Genomic DNA, 16,877 nt, shown 5'->3' with positions numbered 1-16,877 from the left:
CCAAAAGCGCGCAAACTAAATATATTTGACGCGCGAATCTGTTTTTGAAAGAAACTGATCAAAGTGAAAGAGAATCTAATTTGTAATAACATCGCGCGGGGAATAATATTGGTCACGTACGTGTAATAATAAAACTATACTATAAGTAACTTATACGAATACCTAACGATTCCCTTAAAAATAAGGATAATCTATAAATCACTTTGACGTGGGACTGGGAAGCTATTCTCGCACATAACTTACGAATCCAAAATTACTAGGTCTAGAGAAGGTTCCAAAATCAAACCAGCAATGATAAGTTTATCTTATTGAACTTTAATTAACTTTAATTTTGAATCGACACCAATTCAAATTGAACGCTCGAGAGTCTGGGAAGAGGCCCCAGCTAGGGCATAGCGTACATATATTAATATCCGTTTAACCTTAAAGTTAAATAGTCTGCCCATTTACGTTCAAGTCAACGCCCGTACGTAAACGTTTGAATGCCTCCGGGCTCCGAGCGTTCATTTTAATGTCCGTTTTTAACTTTAAATGGATACAATGAGATAAAACTATGTTGTCGGAATTAGACAGTAAATAAACAATAATGAATAAAAATAAGTCACTAGTATAGCAATAAGCAAATAATAATAAAATTATTGCTCCTTAATTCGTGAATTTTTCATAAGACGCAAAATTGTGTTAACATAAATACATATAATAACATAAATAATAATATTAATAAGGTCTCGCTGCTTGTTAACTGTGAGGCGGTTTCTTTTTTTGTTTATCCCCCAGTCGTACAAGCTCCAATTCGTCTCACAGGGTGAGGCTGATGTCGATTGCGACAGCGCTTTCATTGGAAAACTCTGTAGTTCGGGTACCTCTCAACCGAAGTTGCTCCACCAAGAGACTGGACCGTCAGAATCTTGGCTAAAACTTGAGGCAGCGTCAGTAGAGAATAAGCCTCTTTTCTCTCGGTAGAACGTGTACTGCGAAATTAAAGTATCTTCTTCTTTGTTGCGCCGTCACACCACGTGTCCATGACATCTAGAAACTCCTTCCAGACATCCTGATTCGTGTGTTTATCATATCCCTGATATATAAGCCGGGTGAACACAAAACCCTACTGAATGTTTATGTAGGGGGGAATGGAGCTCGAGCCACCTTTTGTTGGCAAGACTAATCATATCGCTTTTATAGTTTCAATTGCGAAAAGCAAAATTTGCTAACTTTAAGGTGAACAGATAATATTTGTAATAAATTACACCGATGAAACCAACAGGAATCTGAAGACTATTGTCTGAAAATCTAAGCAAGACTATTATCGGCTCGAGAATTGAGCATAAATAGTCGACTTCTATCCAGAAACCTAGGAGAATCAGGGGACATCCTGTTGTCAATTTATGGGAGGTCGACTTTACTGCTTTGATCACAGACGTCCGATACAGCAGCGGAAGCGCAAGATCTGCTGATGAGCAATTCCGTCGGTCTGTACCTAATCAATGACGGCTAAACTAGGTAAATTTGCGCATGAACCTTTCAATATTATAGATTATACTTTTCCGAGCCACCGAATTGAGCCTGTATTGTTCTATGGCTGAGACCCATTGGATATCGGTTAGTAGCTGTCTGAAAACTATAAGCGTATTAATGGCTGTTACAGTAGGCCCTCAACAGTTGAATACCATCCCCAAGCCAACAGTGATGATTAGTCGAAGCATAATGAAACTAGCCAAGTATTTAGCGAGACACAATGATGAACTGGCCGATCAAGCACTTTTTGGGATTCCCAGCATAAAATAACAACACCTGTTTCCAAACAGTTAAAGTTAAAGATTATAAACTTACCGTTGCCTAATTCTGAGAACATGAAACGCACACGTGCCAATATGATTTTACGCGCGAATTACCCAGAATTAACTGAAACTGAATGCTGAAAGAGAATCTTATCGCGTCGCGCGGGGAATAATTTTGGTCACGTACATCATTTTGTGTTCCCTTTTAAATACAATTACCAGTGCAGAGAGTAGTTTCAGAAACGCAAATTCAACTTGCAAAGATTAATTTACCTGGGTAACCTCGCTCAGGCTTTTGCATTTATTAAGTTAAACACATTGATTTAACATTGAACATATTATGGCGATTAAAAATATGTCTATAGCAGATAGGGCGGAATGACAGGTTCAGCAACGCCCAGGAATTACAAGCAGCAAATTCTGCTACTGCTAGTGCTATCAGTATCACGGAGAATCGAAGCAAATATTATAGTGGTACCGTGGCATGTCCATTCTGGGTCAGCGTTGTATATACTTATATATGTTGCATGGATAAGTCCCTGCTTGCTGTTGGCGTTGCTGCGGCGAGGCTGGCTGGAATAATTGTCGGAGAACTCTTTGGCTTCGTACTCTCTTCACTTCTTTCTCCGCACAAAACTGTTCGATCCGTGGGAGGCCCTGTTATTCAAATAAAGTTCTGAACCCTCAATCAAGCGTTTAGTTCTAAAACTTTGGCAATGGAAATTGTAGTTTTGTAGCTTTTCTCATAACTATCGTCCTATCGAACTGATGATCAATAAACATCACGCGGTTTGCTACAATCAAGTTAGTATAAGGAGTCGTTTACATATATCAGCAGAGGGGTCTTCCAAATTGCAAATGATTACGATTGACCATATAATATTGTAATTTTGGCACAATAGCACAATACTAATAGCGATACCCGGATTTAACATTTAAACAATTTGTAATCGTATTGCCATGCAGTGTTTGTGTAACTGTAGTACTAGTTGGTAATCGCTTTTCTTGTCAAAAAGTTAATATTTGTTTCCTTCGATAGTAAATTATTTTGTCCCAAATTCATATATTTTCTAATAATACAAAATTGTTTTTAGACCAATTATACAATGTCAATAAGTCATGTGGCATGTAAGGCGCCAAAGACAAATTGCTAAAAGGCTCGGCGCAACTGCAGAAAACTGCCACTAACTGCCACAAACTGCCACTAACTGCTACAAACTGCCACTAACTGCTACAAACTGCCACTAACTGCTGCAAACTGCGCGCGCAGTGCGTGGGCGCGATTGTAGCAGTTAGTGGCAGTTAGTGGCAGTTAGTGCCATTTTGTAGCAGTTAGTGGCAGTTTGTAACAGTTAGTGGCAGTTTGTGGCAGTTAGTGGCAGTTTGTGGCAGTTAGTGGCAGTTTGTAGCAGTTAGTGACAGTTTCTTTGCACTTTGCTCCTCCTGTGCATCGTCAGCCGTCAAAAATTTAGAATTTGTATGTCATAAACTCTACACCTGCTATCAGTATAACATGTAATTTAGTTTGTTATTGGCTAAATTTTCAACTCGATTAAGCGATGCAGACGGATGAACTAGGCTTCTCCTCCGTCAAAAACACAATGAGAGGGGGTTGTGGAAGGACACGAACACTATTCGTTAACTCGTACCCCGGGTACCCCCTAGAACCGTGTCCAATCAGAGAGAGCCCATCACCCGTCAGATCGAAAACAGTGTTTTAGTTTTGATATATGCTGTACCAATTACAATAAATGGTAAGTCAAGGCTGACGTTGGTAGCAAAATATAAAGTGACACGTCACAACAAAATAACCACTACACACTACACACTATACGCTATAACTATTGTACACAGTACACAGTATAACTTAAATATAAAATATAAACAAGTTACAAGAGACAAAAGAGTTTACAGAAGAGTTTTAGATCGGCTCAGCACCGCCAGGACATTGGCTATACACGTGGGTCAATTAGTTTGATTTGGTATGGCTCGACCGGGAAAGTGGTCGAAATTAGTGCTCTTAATGAGTCATCACTGTCGTCTGAATATTAGAGCGGGAACTTCCCAAGTTTCGGCCGACAACGCGCACAGCATCGGCGCGCAATGCTATGCGCATGCCCATATTACTGTGTCATTCGGCGGTTGCGCTCAGCGTAACTGGGAATGAGTTGTATGTTGTTTACCTAAATTCAAGCATGTTACTCATAGATAAGCTTGTCAGTCAGTAAGTGCTTAAGTGGGAATAACGGGCAAATGAATATCACTTCATAATCAGAATTCAGTGAAATTTCTGTCACACCACTCAGTTCCATACCGGTTTTGAGCTCTTAGAAGTGACTGTTTAAGTAAATTCTTGACAGATCCGCATGTGGAGGTGAAATTTAACGGGCCAACTTTACGGAATTCGTTCCAAAGCCATGCAGATTTATAAATAAATTGATTAGTTGGAGAGGGTGTAATGAACAGATTATCTTTCCTATTTGATATGTTGAGTAAGTAGTATAACGAAATTGGTACTCGTGACTTAATGATCTTGAAAAGTTCCATTAAACAACGGTATCGGTACAGGTTCTCTGTAACAAGTAATTCATGTTTTGTGAATAGAGGCTTAGTGGACTCTTTAACATAGAATTCAGATCCTAGACGTTGAGAATTAATTGGTCTTGCTCTAGCACATGTCTTGAATTTGTCTACATAAGCTTCATAGTCTCCAAATAGAATCCTGATACACTTCTTTTGAGTAATAAATAGCGGTTTTAACTGATTATTGGGAATACCTCCCCAGACAGAAATAGCATAACCTAGGTGTGATTCAAAGAGGGAATGATATATTTGCTTATATAGTGATTCTGGTAAGCATTTCTTAATACGGTAGATACGTCCACAAGCACTTCTTAGTTTCTTGTTGAGGGATGATATATGTGGTTTCCAGCTCAATTTATCGTCCATGATTACTCCGAGAAATTTTGTCTGACTTACACGTTTAATTATTTTGTTATTAATGGACAAGTTTTGGCTATCTATGTCGGCATCTAATTCGTTATTATTACGTTTAGAGGGAGAAAAATACATGTAACAACACTTCTTTACATTAATGTGCAGTAGGTTAACTCCCATATACTTGTTTACGGCCTGTAGTACTTCATTAGCCAATTCGTATGCTTTATTTTTCGAATCGGCAGCGACAAATATATTAGTATCGTCTGCAAATAAGACAAATTTACCCTTTTTAGTTATATTGCATATGTCATTGATGTACAGTAGGAAAAGTAGAGGTCCTAATACACTACCCTGAGGGACCCCGAATTCAACCGGTAATTCATCAGATTTGGTATCCAAAACGTTTACAAATTGTTTCCTATTAGACAAATAACTAGAGATAAGATTCATCACTAGTTAATTCATTGTCTAGTACTTCCACAAATTTGTCCACATTTTTTGCACAGTAGTCATAGTACTGGAAATAGTTTTGTTCATGAACCTCAGTATTGACTAGGGGTGAGTTGAATATATGGAATACAGCATGATGGTGACTGATGCAGGTACTAATTGTTCCAGAGCAGATAGAGTTTTCTATGTTGTTGGTGAGTATGTTGTCAATACACGATTCGTTACATCCTGGTTTATGATGCGTGGAAGTAGAAATAAGTGGTGATAAACCTAGACCTAGAATAAGGTTTTCAAAGTCTTGAACAAGTTTACTGTTTTCATCATGGAGATTAATGTTAAAGTCACCTAGTATGTAAGCATTCTTTTTTGGGCATGATTCAATTATTTTTCTAAGTTCATTTAGTGCCTCTGAGGAGTCCCCACTAGGAGGACGGTACAGTACTCCTACATGTACAGGTTCATCATGTTGAATAGTAATAAATAGGGTTTCAAGATTTTTGGTTACCCATGATAATTCTTCGTTTACAACTCCATTAAGTTCGTCCTTTAAGTACAATGCTACTCCACTTCCCCTAGCTTTATTGATATGTTTGTCCTGATAAAAACAATTGTACCCCTCAAGATGGTAAACAGTGCTTTCCTCTATTCCAATATTGGTTTCAGCAAGTCCAATAATTTTAAATTTTTCGGCTAATCGGTTTAGTTCCATGCTAAAGGCATCAAAATTTGTTTTATTACCATCTATGTTCTGGAAAATCATGGAGCAGTTGCTTGCAAAACAAGGTTTGATATGTGTGTTAAAGTCTTTAATTGTATAGGATCTACAGTTTTCCAAAGCATCGGACATCTTTTGGATACATGGGTCACAGTCATTGACTTCAGGATCGGTCATTACTTTAAAAGGATTGTATTTTTTAGATATGGAATGTTTACACTCGTTGCAGTAAAAGTTTGAATTGATAACTTGCGCTTTGGAAGGATTAAAACATTTAGCATGGAGAATACTATTGCAGTTAAAACATTCAAAGTGGGGAAGCCCTAATCCAATATTCTTCAGACAGTGACTACAAATTTCCTTTTGAACACGATTAACCATACCTGTTAACCGTTCCGTCCCCTCCGCTGCAGTGCAGGCGGGCCACTAGCCACGTTGCTGTATAGCCGTCCATTGACTTTGCCGATGTGTTTTCTTCTGTCTTCTCCGCCATTTAACCTAATAAATACAGATTGTTTAATGAGTCCAGCAAGGACTCTTGCCCCTAACTTGTTAAGATGAAGTGTATCAGGTCGACCATGTCTGTCGAATTGTTTCGACAGTTCATCCGCAAGACCATAGTTGCAGGCAAACTTTTCGAAACCTTTAACACATACGACATCCTTACATGTAGGGAGCAGGTCGAAATGAATAAGTCTATTAAATGCATTAACTTTTACATTCAGCTCTAAGTCCTTAGTAGGCAGCAGTTTACAAACAAAAACAGCTCTAGTGCTGGGGCTAAGATTCTTAATTTGTTTAATTTTCAGCTTGAGTTTATTATAACAATCAGCAACATCATTCTCACAACTAATATCAGGCTGTCTCACGTCATTGATCCCACAGTGGAGCACCACATTGGCGTAACCCATGCAGGACACAGGGTTGATATCTTCAATTCTGGGAGCCCAGAACTTTTGACCTGGCATGAGTTCGCCAAAGGTACCCCTCTTGTCAGACCCAAAACGCAAGAAGCCTGTGTTTGAATCACCATGTAAACTTGTGCAATTTTTATTTGTCCAGCTAACAGCACGAAAGGTCAGCGAATACCTAATACCATCTGATATTGAGCCACGCTCAATCATATGGCTGTAAACTTCTTGTGATCTACGGCTCATTATGTACAGGGAGCGATCATGACATTCAAGAGAGGATTCAGTTCTAGAGTCACATTCAGTGAACTTGATGTTGCAGATCTGGCCGAGAGACAAGGTAAGTATTGATGATTCTGGATGGATGGTCACTTCACGGTCTGAATGGTTTGGCAGGTGACTATCAGAGCCATCATATCTGTTGATGAGACATGAATTGATAACCGGGGCCGTCAGGTGGGGCTGATCCGGGTAGCTCTTGTTAAAATGTTCAGTTTGTACTTTATTCATTTCATCAAATAATGGTTTGAGTTCCTCAGGAATTGGTGGCACATTTTCTGAAGATTTGGATCCCATGTAGTGGTAGGGGGTGCCAAATGAAGTGACGGAGTGACCGTTCTCTTGTTTGAAGGAACATGACTGAAGAAAGGCAATAATTTTCTCAGATTCAGTAGCCAGAATGAAATCTGGCCTGGTTTCAGTTACTGGTACCTGATCATGTGGTAAGTGAGGGGTAGGTTGTTCAGGTTGTAGGGGAGCCTGCACTGGAGGAGAGGGGTACTGGGCTACAGGTGGTGCTTTAGGAGATGCTTTAGAATCCTGTATTTGACTGCTTAAGTTGTTAAGTTGGGTGGAATGCTCATTCAGTTCTAGTGAGACTCTCTCAAGTAGCTCATGAGTGGCAGTGCAAGCAGGTGTTTCAGATGCTGCAGTTTGATGCGATTGAAGCTGTGCAAGTTGCTGGTTCAGCTGCTCGATGCTGTTGGCTAGAGGGTCTGTGGCAGAGCTGGATGATGAGGACAGTGCTGCTTCTAACTTTTTCATTTGAGCCTGATGGGACTTCAACCCGTCTTCTTTAATCAGGAGATGTTGTAGATGGAGATCAAAAGTCTGAAGACGTTCCATGTTGCTGTTGAGACTGGCTATTTGCTCGCAGAGTTTCTCACTGTCTACCGAGGCAAGCGATGCTGAGATTAGGCCTATGTTATTAAGATTATCTGCAGCAGCTGAGGCTTCAAATTCACTGTTAGCCTGTCGTAAGACTGTTGTGTTTCTGCAGGAGAAGCATGTGTCTGATCTCTTATTCCTGGCAGTGCTTACTGGGGCAACATAGCAAAAGGGACATAGGTAGTCAACCATGGCGTTGATGGCCTGCCTTGAGATCCCCCGCATACTAAGACAATCAACATGCCACTGCTGCTTACAACGCGAACAGTCGATCAAATAGACTTTGCCGCCAGACGAGCCGTTACACGGGCACTTATCAAGGTCCCAGTGTTTCGTCTTGGCAGCACTTTCAGCTACTCTGCTCACCTTAATTAAGGGCGAGCTAGTATCGCTTTCTGACTTAGCTTTATTCCTCTTGTTGAGGTGAGGACTGAGTGTATCCATGGAACCTCCTCTCCCACTTCTTGGTATACTACTATTACCAGACATTCACAAAATGAAAAAAGGAGTTTGTATCTTCTAAAAAACTTAATCACCAACCGGAAATGTTCAGACTTTTGGGTCTGACTCCCTTTATAGATTTGTGTAGAGTGGAAGGAGAAGCAGGACTTCTCGGGTCTGTGCTGTGTCAGTTATCGTTTAACAGTTTCAGTTATCGTTTGACATTATCGTTTAACATTACACATACCTCAAATTATTTGTTATATAGCAGCGCTGAAAGTATTAAAGTATTTAAGAGAGGCTGAGCTAAGAAAGCTCACAAGAGGCCGATAGCATTGAGATGCTTTGCCTACCTTTGGGGTGTGGCAACCCTGGGGATTGTAGCACAATGCACTACTGGGCCGCGCCGCGCATCTTCTCGCAACCACCGCGTATGCAGATCGGCGAGATACGAAGGATTGACATAGTGAATCAACCCTGGGAAGGTTGCCGGTGAAATCGGAGTGACTGGTGAGTGGTGGAAGATGGTGTAAAGAGTGACATGATCATGAGTCAAAATAAAATGGTACGCTTAATATTGGCTGGTAGTTCTGCTTGTTCATTCAGTAGTTATATTTTTAAAAGATCTTTCTGTCTACTTTATAATATAAGTACTATTTTATTTTTATTGTACAGTTAATAACTAATCTGTATTTCGATTTGTAACATGCGATTGCAAGTAGATCAAAAGTTAATATACTCCCTTTTATACTGACGTGGATCACAAGCCTGATTAAGAGACTTGGAGTAGCTAGAAAGTGGTAAGAAGGCATATACCAACTGCAAGAAACTGTCAACTGAATGAACTTTTTATCTGTGTACTGTTATCCACATTTCAATACTTATATCTGAACTTTCTAGTGTGTCATTTAAGGCTTCAATGTATGTTGAGAATCCAGAAGAATTAGGTTACAAGAATATAGGCAAGACACAGAATAATAAGAAAGATGCTGCAGTGTTCGTGGGGTTACTGCTACTGATGGAGGGAGGTGGTACACTAATAGACATCATGACTATACCAGGTGGAGCACTACGACCAGATGACTGGTATGAAAAACTAAAAAAACCATTGTGTCACCCACCCGACTGGGTATTTGGTCCTGTTTGGAGTATCCTCTACTTCATGATTGCTCTTTCTGCTTTTAAAGTCTACCGGAAAATTGGCTTTAGCCTGACTCTTCCTTGGATGGTGTTCTTGTTTCAGATAACTCTGAACTTTACATGGCCTTTAATTTTCTTTATTGGACGTCAGCTGGGCGGTTTTATTGATATACTTATAATGCTTGTCTTCATCATCCTAAACATATCAGTTTTCCTACCAATAGAATACTCAGCAGGTCTCCTTCTGCTACCATACTTGGTGTTGATAACCTTCACCAGCTATCTAAACTATGCCCTTTGGACACTAAACCCTGACACATCTTCCTTGCCATCAATAGACGCTTAAATGGAGTTAAAGCGTGCCATTGCATTTTTGTTTACCTTGTCACTCATTTGTTGAGTCTATTCTCTGAGAATATTACATTTAGTGGCCACTGGACAATGATATCCTCCTCTCACAATATTTTAGTTATTGAAGGCATTTCACGCCTAATTCTAGCATTCTTGACAAAAACTTAACCTAATTTTGACCTCTCATTCTGCAGTGAATGGTCTGGTTAATTTTCTCTATGTTTGTACCAAGATCTTATCATGATGGTACTATACTGTGTGCCAAAAGAAATTCTAAGTGACACTTCTGATTAAATCTACAATTTTTACTGACTATTATCTTGGCAATGAATTACCTGTTGTATTTAAGATACCAATTTGGTTGAAAAATTACAGACGATTACATTGATTTTTATCAAATTCTTTTCAATTAATCAGATTTTCTTGTTTTCTACCTACAATTATTTTTTATTAAAATATGCAATGTTCCGATTTTTATTAAATTTTTAACCTTTTGCAAAAACATTCATTATTCTTAATTATTTATCAGTTCAATTGTTTTATTTGACTCCAAAACCCAATTTTTTGAGTATAATGCCATGATTTTTGAAGATGTTTTGTGTTTTTTTAGTTATTAAGCCTCAGAGCTTGCGAGAAGGATGAAGTAGATGGGGGTAAAAATGGAGAAAACCAGTTAAATAGATAAAGGGTAATTGTGAGATTGGATGGAAGTGTTTCTTTCCCGTTTTTAGTTTGTGTTACAACCCCTTTGGCCTTTAAACAACTAACCTTCAGTCGACATGACGTAGCATCTCATGAAATGTCACCACCTTAGCTGTACGGTTATACTGTGGTATTGAGATATGGACCCCTTTAAGGAGAGACCGGATAAAAAGCCGGATATGCAGCTGATTCTGGAACAGTCTACAACAGAAAAGGTGTTTTATTGTTCTTTTAGATAAGACTTCTGAGTTCAATTCTGGTATGATTTTATATCACCCCTTTTTAGTATGTATATTGTATTATCAAGTATTTGATTAAAGCAAAATCTTGATTTGCTGCAGCTCCTGCTTTCCCCCAAACGTTGCAGTTTATTGGGGTTTTAGTAGATAGATATTAGATAAGTATTTTGATCGATTCCAGTACACTAACTACTAAGTAAAAGCATCAATAATCAGAACGATACACGAATAAATATATTATGTAAACTTATCTATTCTTACCAGACTACAGATTCCCGCAAGAAGTACAACAGAATAGCTGCTCGTGTTGGACACACTTTACTATCCCTATTGGTATTAGCAGGAATATGCTTCAACCCTAACAGCAGTACGTAATCTAACTTTCAACTTTCAATCAAACCATGGGGGATTTTTTAAGTATCATAAATGATGTGATTTTTACGAAATTAAAATTAATCAAACAAGTTATCTCTACCATTTGCACTCTATTTAATTATTATCACATCATTACCTATATATTTATTTAAATATTATTTGATTTAAATATTAATTTATTTAATACTTAACCCTGGTTCTCCCTAAGGTATCTACAGAGCAGTAGCTTCAGGGAACCACACATTAGAGATATACCTTCTCCCTGTATTAGTTATATCTACTTTTGTTACCTACTACATTGCCTCCCTCATGAATCCGGGATATGTTCCTATTTCTGTTGTAGAGGTTAGTTTGATGAGAGTTTAATCTGAGATTTGTTTAATGTTTATACATTTACTACTGTAACAGCTACAATTCAATATATTTGGACATTCATATTTCATATTTTCAGTAACTAGAAGGTGCTTTATAAACTTCATATTATTGCCTGGTTATTTACCATTCATTAATTTCACCTCTATCTGTTATAGTAGTATTCTTCCCTCAGGAAAACAGCGAGGAAGACACCACAACATTGATAAAATCAGACCACGCATTCTATTGTAGATGGTGCGACCAATCCCAGCCCCTCCGCAGTAAGCACTGTCGTGACTGCGACAGATGTGTCAGAAGGTAGGACCCTTACTCCTTAGCAGTTCGTTACTTATGTCAGATCAGTTCGTTACTTAGGTCTGATCAGTTAATCCTACTTAACTTTATAATGTGTTATAGTTTGTATCATCATATTCATCCCGTGTTATATTAGAGGCCATCTACTTAGGACGTCCGCCAAAATCGCAGATTTTCAGACCACCCTCCTCCCCCTGTCCGGGTGTGTCCGAATTTTCTAAACCACCTCACGTCCGGATTTCCAGCTACTTTTAAGAGTATAAATAAAACCAACTCAAATTCATTGTTGATAAAATGTGTAGTTACTTAAAATAGACAATAATACATTTAGTGTCAAACAAGTTTAGCACAGTTACATTTAAGTACTTAGGTAGCCATCCAATCGAATAAATTTTAAGACAGTAGGAGAATATGCGAGTTGTGTCTCGGCTCTCATGAGCTGCTCTGGGAACTTCTCGTTCAAAATACAGGGATCTAAACTTACAGAGTGTCAAAGAGTTGAAATAAATGGGACTTTTTTCGTTAATTCTGTGCCCTCCTTATTTGCCGGACGTCCTAAGTAGATGGCCCCTTATGATATAAAAACTATGCTGACCATGAGGAATGTTAGCAGTTGCAGAAGATCAGTATTTATCTTATGTTGCTCTCATTGCTCCATAGCAATTCGCTTTCGTGATTCGTTTACAGATCTTCTAATATCATGTACAGCCATACAGTGCAGCTGTGATATGTATTATATGCAATGTTGTAGCTTGATTATTGGATATAAACCTGTAAACTGAAGCAAATTCTGCAAGAATGTGCAGAGTGGAAGTTGTGAAATAAACAGCCTGTTAATCTAAATCCTGTTTTTTACACTATCATAATTTCTAATGATAAAGATTTTTCCCTGTACATCATAATATGGTCTCACCAAATATATTCTCAAGATATTTCCTTGTGTTTCAGGTTTGACCACCACTGTCCCTGGCTAGGGAACTGTGTGGGAGAGAGAAACCACAGAATGTTCATCTTCTTCCTCATGTTCGAGGACATCTTAATATTCAAATGTATCGCCATGGTTTGGTAAGTGGACACTGAACCCGTTATGTAATATGTATACTGTATTTATTACTTTTATCGCATTTACTAAATGTATAATGGTAGAAAGTATCAATCAATTTTTCCATAACGAGCAAACCAAATGAATCATTAATCATAGTAAAGTTCAAGTCAAAGACTTCAACTCCATCGTACAATCTAACATTATTTTCTTTACACTTCAACACGTCTGTATTGAATTAAAACATCTGGTAATATTGGGAATCATTTTACATATAATTAATACATTACAGCTGATTTCAGCTCATCACTCAGGTTTTCATTACATTGTAACCAAATTAAACTCTCTGAACCACAATCGAATGTCATATCATTATATAAAGTATTATGTAGAGTGTACTAAAGTTTAGTTATACTAGTATAGTTATTAGTTATCTTGTAAATGGAATGTATGTGTTTTGTAAAAGCTTATAGTAAACCTTATACTATACCTGTACATGTAGTACCGAGAAAGTATCAAGATACGGAACTATATATATACATATTATATGTATATAACCTCATTGGTCGCGATCTGTCACGTTTTTACACTCTATAGAATTAGAATTAGAATTAGAATTAAATTTACACAGCAATACAATAAGAATAAAATTAATTTAAAGAAGCTTCTAACTGCTGTACAGGACATTCAAGTCAGTCAAAAACTGTTCGAAGAATACCCTTCTAAGGACATAGAATCAAAACATATAGTTTAGGTAGCGCAGTTGGTTAGAACGCCTGTCTTACAATCGTTAGGTTGCGAGTTCGAAACCCACTGACTGCCTGGTCGTGGGGTGAGCGTCGTCGACGTTCAGCTAAGGATCATGAGTGGTCTATGCAGCCCCCCGGTCTACTCAGCCGAATACTCGAGAAATCGGGTGTGAGGGTTAAATGAGGAGCTGCACATTGCAGCAAAGTCTCGGACGAAGAAAGTATGGTACACACTACCTTAACCGTCACTGGCCAAAAAGATCCTTCGGCTTCCTGTAATTGGCTGGTTGCACTTGTGTAACATTGTGGCTGTTGGAATACACCGAAGTAAAATAAGTGTCTAGATAAAAAAAATAAAAAAAAAAAGTATGTAATAAGTTATAAGTTAATGAATATGGTACAGTGAGATTTAACATTAAACTGTGGGCATGAAGGTAACCATTAAAGTAGTACGAAAATTACATAGATACCCACTTTGACATTTGTTGTCAGAATTATGTACATTTATATACAGAGAAGTATAGACCTTAGGGTGAAAAATGGCATCAGGTCAGGCGTGGTAAGCGGATAATTTCATATACAGTAATGAAACACCATTGTCCATTAATTACATCCATACCAACATAAATTTAAAGGATTTCGTACAATGTGAAAATTGGGCAGTACATTATACATTCCTTATGTTCACTGGAGTTGAATTCCAGCATTTTGCACCCAAATACGAAAAGCTTTTATGTGTTCTAGATTTGGGTATATAAAGGTTGCACCTCTCAGCATCACGTGAGCCTCCAGATACATAGGCAAATTTACTTGTACATGATGACGGTGCACTCTCATTAATGATTTTATGAATATACGTCGATAGATGGAGTTGTCTCCTTAAATGTACGGGAAGCCATTTCATATCTCGATACACATTTACTGATGGTTCACGCCAATTAACATTGAGAGCAATTTTTTCTACTTTTTTGTACAAAATATCAAGAGAATTTAGTTTGGTTTTGGCAGCCCCACACCATATAATATCCAGAATAGTTATATTACCATAATATATAGCATTAATTGTACGTGATTACAAAGTGTGTAAAGAAAATGTAGAATAGATTAGTTATACACAGTGCACAGTGCACACTGCACACGTATACTAATGTTACGGTCCTATTACGAGCACTACAACTACGAAATTGATTGAACTACACAGTACACTATACAGTACAATATGTATACACACATTTTAATTTGTAACACATTCATTTAAAAGTCACCCTTATACACTAAAACCCAATTGTTAGCACTTTTATTCTTCCTTATTCTTACAAGTTAAAGAAACATCTCACAATTCGCATTGACCATCGTGCACTACATACGCAGTGTGGGATTACACACATTTACTTCATAATTGTAAGACACATAGCCTGAAGAGGGTGTGACACTTATTCTTTACTTAAATGATACATTTGCACTTTGCAGTCAGAATACTTCTTGTAAGAGACTTGGATTATGCAACACGTCCTGTTGGATTTGTTCATTTAAGAAACACTAACAACTAATTAATGTAACCAATAATGATGCATGAAATCAAGTGATAACTTCATTGAAGTGATAATATTTCACTTGTAGTAAACTATTAATGATTTAATAAATTATTATTATCATTCATGAGGTGACCACTTATTGATTAATCCTGATAATATTAATAATTTCGTTTAATAACCATATTTAATTATCTCCCGCACAATAACTTATAAACCACTTAATAACTTAATAACTTAATAACTTAATAACCAACTTAATAACTCAATAACTTAATAACCTCTTAACTCCCACAGGCAGACCAGTAGATCTAGTGCTGTGGTAGTAGAGTGGATGCAGTACAATGGAATCCTAGTAATATGTGGAATTATACTGTTTATTGGGGGACTGGCTGTAACGGCGCTAGCTTGTTGTCATCTTTATCTTATACTACATGGGCTTACTACTTGGGAACACGTGTCTCATGGAAGGGTAATTAGTTAATTAATTAGTTAATTAATTAGTTTAATAAACGATTAGTTAATGAGTGTGTTCCTCGATATTTTGTGTGTTTCGTGCTCCACAATATTGGTGGTTCACTGATCTCATCACCAAATTCAAGTTACACACCAATTAAATTTACCAGAAGAGCTCTGAAACAAACAATAGATTGAAATTGTGCACCTCTTTTTAACAAAGGGGTAGCTCATGGTTACACTAATTATAATGATGATTCTAATTTCAAGTTATTTCAGATAACATACCTTAAAAGATGGCCCGAAGACACAACCCCCTTCAATTTCGGATACTGTAAAAACTGCTTTATGTTCTGTTGCTACTGCAACACCCAAAATTGGGAGAAGTACCTCAAGTCTTTAACTTGAGTTACAACGAGTTTTTATTTTTCTTAATTGTCGTAAATATGTCGTAAACAGGTTTTCTTGAAATAAGTTCTTTATAATATATATGTATATGTTTGATGCAAATAGTTTGGTTTTAAGAATGTTGTTGTTAGCATCCGACCAGAGATTACCAGTAATTCCAAACCTCGTGATTGTGACGTTATCATTACTGTATTAATAGCATTTGCTATGATCAGAGTTGATATCGTTGAATGGAAGTTATTTTTGCAGCACAGTGTTTCATTTAATGTTATATGAGCCGAGGGTTTTTCTATAGGGTAGATGTGCTTTATTATTCAGCTGACTTTTTTTGTATTTGATGTACGTAAGCGTGTATTTTTGCTTTCATAATATTATCAATTTTCAGAATACATGTTTTTCTTACATAAGATATTTCAGCTATAGTTGAATCTGTCTTGCCTTTTAGTTAATAACGCAGTTTTAGAAGGATGAATGTTGAATTAGTAATGTTGATTTTCAATCTTTTGATGGCACCTGAACTGCCGCACCTTCATTATTGCATACTTGTAAACGATTTTATTCCTATTTGAATGCGAAAGTTTCACAAGTTCTTTACACTCTTAAGTTTTTCAATGAGTCTTAGTGTAGTATATTGTATATAATATACGTGTGCAAGTGCATACATAGTCTTGACTAATAGGTTAATGAGATGGATGAATTTATGTAACGCGCGAATTTGTTTCATTTGACTAGAATTTTCATGGAGACTGCACGACAGAATACGTTATTGCGCGCGTGTCAAAACAAAGCAATAAATGTTGTCTGTTTTACAC

At 37.4% G+C, this 16,877-nt stretch overlaps 2 protein-coding genes across 3 annotated transcripts in view; both read left to right on the top strand.

Moving 5' to 3' along the window:
- LOC134821297 (palmitoyltransferase ZDHHC12-like) overlaps positions 1-16,775 on the top strand; it is a 35,510-nt gene extending 18,735 nt beyond the window's left edge. Inside the window, exons 2-8 of one of the 2 annotated variants that reach the window (XM_063832019.1) lie at positions 10,669-10,810; positions 11,099-11,201; positions 11,418-11,554; positions 11,757-11,881; positions 12,827-12,943; positions 15,499-15,673; positions 15,937-16,775. In XM_063832019.1, the coding sequence (XP_063688089.1) occupies positions 10,736-10,810; positions 11,099-11,201; positions 11,418-11,554; positions 11,757-11,881; positions 12,827-12,943; positions 15,499-15,673; positions 15,937-16,065 (861 nt within the window). In that variant the 5' untranslated portion in view covers positions 10,669-10,735 and the 3' untranslated portion in view covers positions 16,066-16,775. Of the gene's footprint in view, positions 1-10,649; positions 10,811-11,098; positions 11,202-11,417; positions 11,555-11,756; positions 11,882-12,826; positions 12,944-15,498; positions 15,674-15,936 lie in introns of those variants that run through there. The other variant, XM_063832018.1, reaches the window with a different exon arrangement.
- LOC134821294 (SPRY domain-containing protein 3-like) overlaps positions 1-16,877 on the top strand; it is a 77,088-nt gene that overhangs the window by 18,737 nt on the left and 41,474 nt on the right. The window lies entirely within an intron of this gene.

The sequence above is a fragment of the Bolinopsis microptera genome, chromosome 9, assembly GCF_026151205.1.
Source record: "Bolinopsis microptera isolate Bmic1 chromosome 9, MBARI_Bmic_1.0, whole genome shotgun sequence".
Taxonomy (NCBI): domain Eukaryota; kingdom Metazoa; phylum Ctenophora; class Tentaculata; order Lobata; family Bolinopsidae; genus Bolinopsis; species Bolinopsis microptera.
Note: the sequence above shows the minus strand (reverse complement) of the source record. Positions and strands in the feature narration are given on the sequence as shown.